The following is a 10,000-nucleotide window of genomic DNA, read 5'->3' as shown; positions in this document are numbered from 1 at the left end:
CTCCCAACAAACCCAAAGACATATATCCGCCAGTACATCAGCACTCACACATACACGCACACACTAAGCACACAACCTGATAAACTGTGTTAAAAAAGACATGACATAGCACAGAGAAACCATATGAGGAAAGGGTACCCAAGGGGGGCTCATTCATGCTGAGGGGAATGATGACCCATGGCCACAGGGAGTGCCACCATCACCAAGACCCCCGGCCCAGATCAGCCGGGGAGACACCACACCTAGTGTAGAGGCCCCCAGTCACCTGGACCTAAGGAGCCCCTGCGGTGATGCCCTCCGCCGGCAGGGCACCCACGCCCCCTGAACGCGTAGGCCTCCCATGAGGAAACATTGGAGCTAAATGCTAACAACAGAAAACAACAAAACTAAAAGACAAAACAGTTATATAATGTAAGAACTAAAGTCAGTAAGATACGGTAAAAATAGTTCCCAATAAAAAGAAAAAGATAAATTACTTAGTTATTTAAAAGCCAAACTAAAAATGTAGGTCTTGAGCTTCCTATTAAAAATATCAACAGTCTCTGCGGACCTGATGTCCTCTCTCAGGCTATTCCAAAGTTGAGGTCCAAAATGGCTGAATGCAGCCTCGCCATGCGTTTTGGTCCTCACCCTAGGAAAAATTAAAAGGCCAGCGCCAGAGGACCTCAGGATCCGCGAGGGTTGGTATAATGAAAGCAAATCAGAAAAATAAGATGGCCCAAGACCATTAACACATTTATAAATTAATAAAAGTACCTTGAAATTGATCCTGAAACACACGGGGAACCAATGCAGCAATTTTGAAACTGGTGTAATTTGCTCCCACCCTCTGGTTCTCGTCAGCACCTGAGCGGCTGAATTCTGCAGTAGTAAAGAACAAATACTCTTTTTGGGGAATCCAGAGAGCAGGGCATTACAGTAATCTAAACGACAGGAAATAAAAGCATGCATCAGCACTTCCATGTTAGCCTGAGAGAGAAACGGGCGGACTCTGGCGATATTCTTAAGGTGGTAAAAAACTATCTTAGTTACATTTTTGATATGAGGAATAAAACTGAGCTCAGAGTCAAATATGACTCCCAGGTTCTTCACACATTCTGAGGGTTTAAAATCTTTGGTAAAGTTTTGGTAAAGGTTTCTCTCTCTGATCTTCAGGGCTGATAACTAATTCCTCAGTTTTGTCCTGATTGAGCTGTAGGAAATTCTCTGCCATCCATGACTTAATATATCTAAAATGCAATTTAAAAGGGTATCAATGGGTCCTATGTCAGCAGGAGTCACGGCAATATACAGCTATGTCATCAGCATAGTTGTGGAAGCTGACGCCATGTCTCCTGATGACATCCCCAAGGGGAAGCATAGAAAGATTAAAATGTCGGGTTTAAGATTGAACTTTGGGGAACCCCATATTTAATTTTATGGGTTCTGGAGGAACAAGTATCCATACTTACAAAGAAAGAACAGTCTTTGAGCTAGGAATAAAACCAGTTAAAAACAGTACCACAGATTCCCACTAGGTTTTTAAGTCTATTCAATAAAATTTGGTGATCTACTGTGTCAAAAGCAGCGCTTAGATCCAGTAGCACCAAGACTGTGAGTTTTCTCACGTCTACAGTGCACTTAATATCATTTAAAATCATTAAAAGAGCAGTCTCCGTACTGTGGTTCATCCTAAAACCAGATTGATATTTCTCTAAAATATTATCTGTGTATAAAAAATAATTTAACTGGAGAAACACCAGTTTTTCTAAAATGTTACTTAAAAATGGTAAGTTGGATACAGGTCTGTAATTATTAAAAACGCTGGGGTCAGAGTTACTCTTCTTCAGAAGGGGCTTCACCACCACCATTTTAAAAGCAGTGGGGAAGACACCCGACTGGAGAGAGCAATTGACTCAATTTAAAATGTGTTCCTCAAAGAATCCATAAAATGTCTTAAAAAGAAATGTGGGAATTGGATCCAAAAGGCAGGTGTTGGATTTACCTGGGAGAAAACTCAACCAAGTGTCCTTGCATCAACCAGGACAAAACTTTCCAGTGTTCCCTCTTGTAAATATGATTGTGTAGGCTTATTTAAATTTGTGTTGTGGCAGGCTAAAAGACTGGATCGTATGTCGTCGATTTTACTTCTAAAGTGGTCTGCAAAGTCCTGACAGAGAGCGTCTGTTGGTCTCTGTGGGGACTAAAATCAGAGCTAGTTAAAAGTTCAAAGGTGGAGAAGAGAAATCTGGGGTTGTTTTGTTAACTGTAATGAGGTTTGCAAAATAGGAAGTTCTTGCCTGTTTGACTTTTAATGTAGGATTTTAGTTGTTCACATAATATTTCGTATTGTACTGTAAGTTTGTTTTCTCCATCTCCTCTCTGCACTCCTGCTTTTTCTTTTTGATATTCTGATTGAATTATTTCTCCACGGAGGTACAGTCTTTGTTTTTGTCGTTTTTATTAAAGGTTTAGCTACTGAGTCCAAGGATGATTTCAAATTCTGGTTAAAATAGTCAACAAGAAAATCACAGGGTGCAGGTAAAATGTCGGCAGGAATGCTCTTTAAAACCTCAATAAAATTTGCAGCCACCTCAGAAGATAGGTAGCATTTCCTCACTGTTCTCACCGGGGATGCCAGATGTTAAAACCGGTGATGTTAAAACACACACAGTAATGGTCAGACACAGCCAGGTCAACAACAGAGGACACACCGGCGGACAGGCCATAGGTTATGACCAAATCCAGGGTGTGTCCCCTGTTGTGAGTTGGCTGTGAGACATGCTGTTTAAAATCCATGCTGTTTAAAAGGTTTAAAAATTATCTGGACATCGGGTCCGAGATATTGTGTACATTAAAATCACCGGTTATTAAAATTATGTTATAAGTAGAATATAAAATGGATAAGAATTCTGAAAACTCTTTCATAAAAAAGGGGGAGTGATGGGGAGGTCTGTAAACAGTAATACAGATAATAGGGGGACTGCTAAAAACAAAGGCATGATGTTCAAATGATAACTGCTAAAAATGATCTTTGAAATAAGTGTATTCATAAACATTGATGCAGTCCCACCTCCTCTTTTTTCGTCCCTGGTAGAAAATAAAAAAGTAAAAATTCGGTGGGCAAGCCTTGGTGAGAGAAACTGGGGCATCTGTACCAAGCCATGTCTCAGATAAAAGAATACCTTGTAAATTATTGTCTAAAATCAATAACTTAAAAATAACAATGAAAATAACAGTTAATGACAAAAGTTTTGTTTAAAAGGGAGCGCACGTTCAGCACGGCCAGGTTAATTTTTGAGCTGGACATGCGCTCACGGTGGCGTGGATGAGAAATTGTTAAAATAAACGAGATGTCCATAATTAAACCACGTTGTTTGTGTGTGCGAGGGAAGCGTCTGCCAGTGATGGATTGAATGGAGAAGCTGACCGGTGGTGGTGATGGTAATGGGGGCCTGCAGGAGAGCCAGTGAGGAGGGTGGTGCTGTGAGCAGCTGAAATTGGCCTATAGGTGGGTGTAGTCATTGCAGTGTGAAGAAGCAGGAACATATGCTGGGTGATAATTAAACAAGAGTCAGCTGGGAGTGGAGATAGTAACGGTATGGTGGATATTAGCTGCTAAAATAGAGCTCCCTAAAGAGTTTGGATGAACACCGTCCGGCTGGTAAAAAGACTGACAATTCCAGAACAGGTTAAAATTGTCAATAAAAGAGAAATGAAGGTGGCCACAAGTGCGTATTAGCCTCGTGTTAAGGCTTAAGAGGCGGCTGAAGCGCTCGACCCTGTGCGACAGCATCAGCAAAATGCCGCTCACCCAAACCGTCAGACCACAGGTGTTTAGCAGAGCAAAGGGGGCATGGAAGTCCCTCTTTGTCTGTTCCGACTGTCGATGTACAGTCTCGTTCGTCCCCATGTGAACAATGAGCCGGGTTATGGATGATGGAAGAGAGTAAAGAACACTGGGCAGGATGTCAACTATGTCCATGACTTTGGCTCTGGGAAAACAGTGGGTGATAGTGCCGTGATAGTGAGTGCGTCTAATGGTGCTGTCGCTGACTATAACGGTGGTTGGTGGGTGATGTGAAGAGGGAACGCGAGGGAACGCCAGGGGACTCACCGCCGGGGGGAGATTCCCGACCCCGTTGTCCAGGATGGTGCTGCCGAGGGCGAGTGTCGCCGATGAAGTCGGTGATGTCAGCCACTCGAATACCGGGACACCGTGTCCTGGAGTAGCCTGACGCACAAGTGGGCGGCCGGGCCACAGGCGGACCTGCCCGTTGTGAGGTTCCCGGCGGAGATAATCGCCATGGGCGGTGGGGAATACCAGGGAGCCCGTGGGACCACAGCCCCAGCCTCAGACGCAGCAGCAGGTGTCTCCGACTACCGGAGTGCAGCGATGGGAGCAGGGTACTCGTTCGCCTGGCCGGCAAACCGATTCCCCAGGACCAGTTGGGGGCGGGTGGGGTGTCTCCCCGCCCTTCTTGCCGCAGGACACCACTTCGACCTGCCTGGCACCGTGCAGCGGTGTCGAGCAGGATGGCCCCGGGCAGGCAACCGGATCCCACCTCACCGTGTCTGAAGATCCAGCCACCTCAGCCGTCATTGTCGCCGTCAGGATCCCGCTAACGTGTCTCTTCATGACCATGGTGGAGAGCTGGAGGAAAATTTCAAAATAAAGCCAAAATGACAAATTTCCTGTTCATTTTGCACATGACTTGGATGTGAAATGTGGTACCGTGTACAAAAATTTGTAGGGGGTGCTGTAGAGCTATTTTTCTAAAATTTTGGAATTCTGGAAATTATGGAAAATAGTACAAGGAATTTCTCAAAAATTTATTTTTATGGCAGGCACGTGTGTGCAAAGTTTCAGGAGTTTTCGTCCAGGATTAGACCCTTCAAAACAGCATTAGTTTTCATTGTATACAGGGTGTTGCGAAAATGGGGGTCACTCGTGAGAGTATCAATAGTTTGTAGCGGCTGGAAGCAATGCCTGCATTACTCCTGCCCGCCTCTAGGGGCACCACGTCAAAGTTTTATGTTGTTTAGAGGGGAATTTGATGAAAAACCTCATTAAATCAGTCATATAATGTGAAGGTGCTACAATAAAATAAGTTGTGAGCTCTTGGAATGAAATAGAGGTTAATACCTTGACCCAAACACACACAATTCATGCTTGACTTCTGTATACGGACAATGTTTATTAACTATTCTCGTTGAATATAACAAGAAAACACTACAATATAGCAGGCCTAAATAAATGAAGACAAACAAGAAAACAAATATCAAATATAATGGGGGGGAAAGGGAAGAATGGATGAGTGTAAGGACGACTTGAGTCAAGTCGGTGGACTTTAGGAAATGCACGAAGTAAGCTAGCGTTAACTATCAATTTGTATGCACCACTGTGAAAAGCCCCAGCGAGTCATATCGTAGTCACTTACATTTGCTGAAGCTCACATGATGAGCGAAGAGGGGGAGAGGACCTTTACTTTTTTGCAGATGGAAGAACAACCTAAAAAAAAAAAGGAAAAATAGAAAGAGGCTGCTTGGAGCGGGACCAAGCTTTGTTGGGTTCTCAGATGACCCAACTGGCCGCGTCGGGGGGTCCGAATGGGACAGAACCGGCGTGTTGCCTCAGCGTTTGGCAAGGGACGGAGTCCGGCGCGTCTGCCACGTGTGTGGTGACGAGGTTTGGAGTGGTCCAATTTAGCTTTTCAGGTCGACCGCGGTGGATTTTTCGGGCGCGTGGTCGCACCAGCATAAATACAGCCAAAAGATCAAAAAGTTGAGGAGTGAAAAAGGTTTAAAAAAGTCTCTTTGGGGGAGAGCTTTGGAGAGAGAGAGATTTTTGAAGAGCCAATTCACTTAAGGATGTCAAGTTGAGAGAGAGCGTTTTTCTGGGGAGCTCGAAGTTCAGAGAGAGAGAGACAAAGGCCAGACCTTTTTATCTCCTAAAGAAAAAGGGGAGGGGGGTGAGGTGTCCACCCCACGTCTAGCTCAGGTTTCAGGTGAGTCTCAATTCATGACAATAAAATTTGATTTGAGTCTAATAAGATGTCCTGTTTAAAACCTTTGAGCATTTCACAATTTGTAACTTGCATCAACTGTCATACTTCAGCTGGGAAACATCTCATTCTGAATGTGTCTAAAGTTTAGGAGTCAAAGATATGAGTTTAAGCCTATATCTACACTCATAAACCGGACCAGGAAAATGATTATTACCATAGTGAAGCAGATTCATCAATGCAAAGTTAGTAGGATACACAAAGTAAGCAATATGCAAACATACATTCAACTATGTTTCATTTCAAGGTAATTTTGATTGATCAAAAGCATAGGAAGTTCAATGCAGCAGTTCCCATGTCGACCTCTTGGATTCGGTCTTCATCCAGCACTGTCGCTGTTCATCGGGGTTTGTGAGAGACACCTTCTGGCTTCCCGCTGGGGATAGGTTCCATGAAGTCTGTTTTAAGGCCGTTCGAATCCACGTGTTGCCTGGAGAGACGGCCAGGTGACGAAGAGTGGCTCCTTATCAGGAGTTTGGGTCTTACCATGTCCTTGTTAAGTCAAATGGCAGGGTGATTACTGGTGATTCCATTGTTTTGAAGTGGTTGTAGTAGACTTGATGGCATCTACGGGCTGACTCGTGTCTTCAGCCCTGAAGATGTGGTCCAAATGAAGGCATATTCGCTACAAGGGCATAAATGAAGGCATCGCTACAAGGGCATCGCCACAACAACATCGAATGATGAAAGAAAAAGATTTTAATAACTTTTCATCTTAAACATCTTTAGATGAAGCCTGCAAAGTTTGAAGACAATCGGAAAAAGGCTCTAGGAGCAGTTCATTAAAATATGACCACTATGAAAGTCCCAAAAAATTGTGACAAATTCCAAAGTGAATTCAAAAGGGTTGACTCCCTGTTAGCTTTAGCACATGGATATAAAAGACGTTGTTGTAGGTCTTAGACTGTTACATATACCAGCAAGTTTTCGTAGATGTAGGTGAAACGTACAACCCAGAATCCTTTGTTTATAAGGAATTATGAAACGCAAAGTTTGATGCTCAGCCCATGTCGTATCGTGTTTCAAAAACGTAAAACATTTTACCCTCTCCTGCCTCCGGTAGTTAGATAATTTACTGTTATTCAGACTTCCTGGTTATAGTCTGTTATTATTTCTAACTTTACTCATTTGGTTCTGTAAAAGTGCGCTGTTCCTATAAGAGCGATGCTGAGTTGGTCTCGTGATTAGATCCCGGAAGTAGTGCCGCCGCCTCGTTTCTTTCTGCCAGCTCTGTGACCTTTACAAACAACTAGCTACATCTTGTGCAGCCATGGCATCATCTGTATGTACTCTGGCTTCTTTTAAGTTTAGTAGTCTCATAATGCTTTATTTTGGACATAAATTGTTTACGCTACAACACGGGAGACGGTCTATGTAAGAAGTTGGCGTCATACCATCTAGCAGTTAGGCTGGTGGCTTGCTGTTCATTTGTTGCATTACGTCCGATAGTGGCCATTTTGTGTCACTATGTTTGCCATGTAAAATATAATGTGTCAAGTTCAAGGATATTTGTTGTTAGTACACAATAATTTGGAACACAGTGAATTAGACTGTTGGAAGCAATCTATTTTCATATTTGATAGTGAATGCTACATTTAGCTTGTAATTTAGTTATCAGGTCATTTATTTCATATTACTGATTATGCAATATGTTTTTGTTTTTGTCAGTTTCACCCTTTCAATTATCAATAAACCTGGAGTCAACTGGTCAAGCTGGTCTTCAGAGTCTTGTTGAGCGGAAGGTGTTGAGCTTACTGTCTTCGTGTTCAGTGAAGTTTAGGAGGGCAGGATATACCCTATTGTTGTCCCACGTGTCATACAACCCAAATTTGAAGTCAAGCGGGTGAACCATTTAGGACTAGGGGGCAAATGTATGACCCCTGTAAATGTGCAAATGTGCCTCCCAATTTTTGTAGCCATAGGTCAAACTTACCGGGGCGGGGCTTTGATGAACCATTTTGAACTCACTTTCTGGACATGTTAGGGCATAGAGACCAATTTTTGTAGGTCCGAGTGTGCTACATGTACCTCCCAGGTTTCATAGCAGTAGGTCAAACTTACAGGGCTTGGGCCTTGATGAACAAATGTATTGGGCCCTGCAGACCCCTTTTTTAGTACTCATGAATGTCGACTTTAAAATATCCCATTCTTCACCAGGCCTGATGTGTGTGCAAAGTTTGAGTTTTTGTTCACGTCTAGTCCCTCAAAAATGTGAGCCTTTACGGAGAATAATAATAATAAAAAGAAGAATTCCTACGAAAACAATAGGGTCCTTGGAGCATTCGCTGCTCAGGCCCTAATAATAATAATAATTTAAAAAAAATATCCTAAAACAATATACCGTATTTTCCGGGCTATAAGCCGCACTACTGTTATATAAGCCGCACAACTCTATTTTTTTTTTAGAATAGTCTGGGGGGAGGTAAAAAAAAAAAAAAAAAGAGATATAAGCCGCACCTTTATATAAGCCGCACTTATCGATGTTGAAAACTTTTTTGTTAACTGCATTTACAGAACGATTATGAACTGTAAATGTACATGTACCTGAGCAGATTCTTTCCTAACAGTGAATACTGCAGCAACATTGCTGATTAAAACAGAACAGAACCACGAGAAAATAAACAGTACATATCGTCATTTCACTGCCGGCTGCCACTCCAGTTTGTCAGCTAATGTCCACCAGACTCCACCATCTATTGTTCTACTACATTCTACATATGCACCTGTCTTGTTTTATGTTAATAAAGGCAGCCAATCTAACACATGACGTGCTGCTGTACTAAATCAACAATACCATTTCACATCGAAACAACAGAACATAACATCAGCCAATCGCATACATGTGCACTTCAGGGACCTCTCGGAAAACATAAAATCAAAGAATTACAGCACCTAATGCAACAACCTTGTGCATAGCGCCTTTGCCTGTTGTACTCCTCCACCTGCAGTCACATCCAGTTAAGTGCTGGGCAAATGTATTGTATTGAATTGTTCTGTAATTCCGGTTAGAGCGCCCCGAGTAGTGGGAGAAAAATCCACAGAGACGCATAGCTCAAAACCTAGGAAAAAAGTTGCGGCTTATAGTCCGGAAAATACGGTAGTCCTTGCAGCAATTGCTGCTCGGGCCCTAAATAAATAAAAAAAAAAAGAAAATCCCACAACAGTGTGTTATCACCATGAGGAGAAGGTTTCAGATATGGGTTCGGTCATTTTTTTATGAAAACTGAACATACCACAGACCCTAACACTATACAAGGGTTAACTATATGCAAACATTACAGTACATTTAACAAAGATCGAGCAAAAGTTGCCTTATTTGCTGCCTTTTTTGAAGGTCTTATATTCTGAAAATAATTTTTAATCTGATGTGCTTTGCTTTAAAAAAAATTCCAGTTCCAATGTCCCAGTATCCCAACGTGCCAGTACCCCAACGTCGCGAGGGCTCTTTATAGCTGCTCTCAGCTCTAGTTTATTTATATTTTTTGTTTTGCCGGGTTTGGTCCTCCATAGTGTGATGCGCGAACCTTCTTTTAGGAATTATTGGATGTCTTCCATATTCAGACAGGGTATATTAAAGAGATCGATAATCTTTGATTGTCAAACGTAAATAGCAATGTTGTTGTAGTTCCCCGAAAAATTAAGCAAATAAAGTTTCACTGCCTAATCAGCTATAACAACTGCCTTTCTTTCACTGCAGATTCGGACTGAAGGAATTATCAACAAAGACCTTCCAAGCTGTTGGGAATGTCCAAAATGTGTTGAAGGGATCACTGACTTGGAGGTACACAACTGACAAACAGAGGGATGAGTGTGCAATGCGAATAGAAGGATACAGGTTACTAAGCATATGCTTTTCACTTTGCATGTACATCCCATTCTTAATTTAATTATATTTAATTCAAATGAACTTCCTTAGTGCAGTTTTGCAAATGTTCCACTGCACGCCCCACATCAAT

At 42.4% G+C, this 10,000-nt stretch overlaps 1 protein-coding gene across 1 annotated transcript in view; it reads left to right on the top strand.

The window, feature by feature from the left end:
- Nucleotides 1-10,000, top strand: part of LOC147145412 (lysine-specific demethylase 2A-like) — a 180,966-nt gene that overhangs the window by 91,339 nt on the left and 79,627 nt on the right. Inside the window, exon 16 of the mRNA XM_086032833.1 lies at nucleotides 9,742-9,825. Coding sequence (XP_085888959.1) covers nucleotides 9,742-9,825 — 84 coding nt within the window. The remainder of the gene's footprint in view (nucleotides 1-9,741; nucleotides 9,826-10,000) is intronic.

The sequence above is a fragment of the Filicampus tigris genome, chromosome 6, assembly GCF_054856515.1.
Source record: "Filicampus tigris isolate MCC_2025a chromosome 6, RoL_Ftig_1.0, whole genome shotgun sequence".
NCBI classification, from domain to species: Eukaryota; Metazoa; Chordata; class Actinopteri; order Syngnathiformes; family Syngnathidae; genus Filicampus; species Filicampus tigris.
The sequence above is the reverse complement of the archived record's forward strand: the minus strand, read 5'-3'. Positions and strand labels throughout refer to the sequence as shown.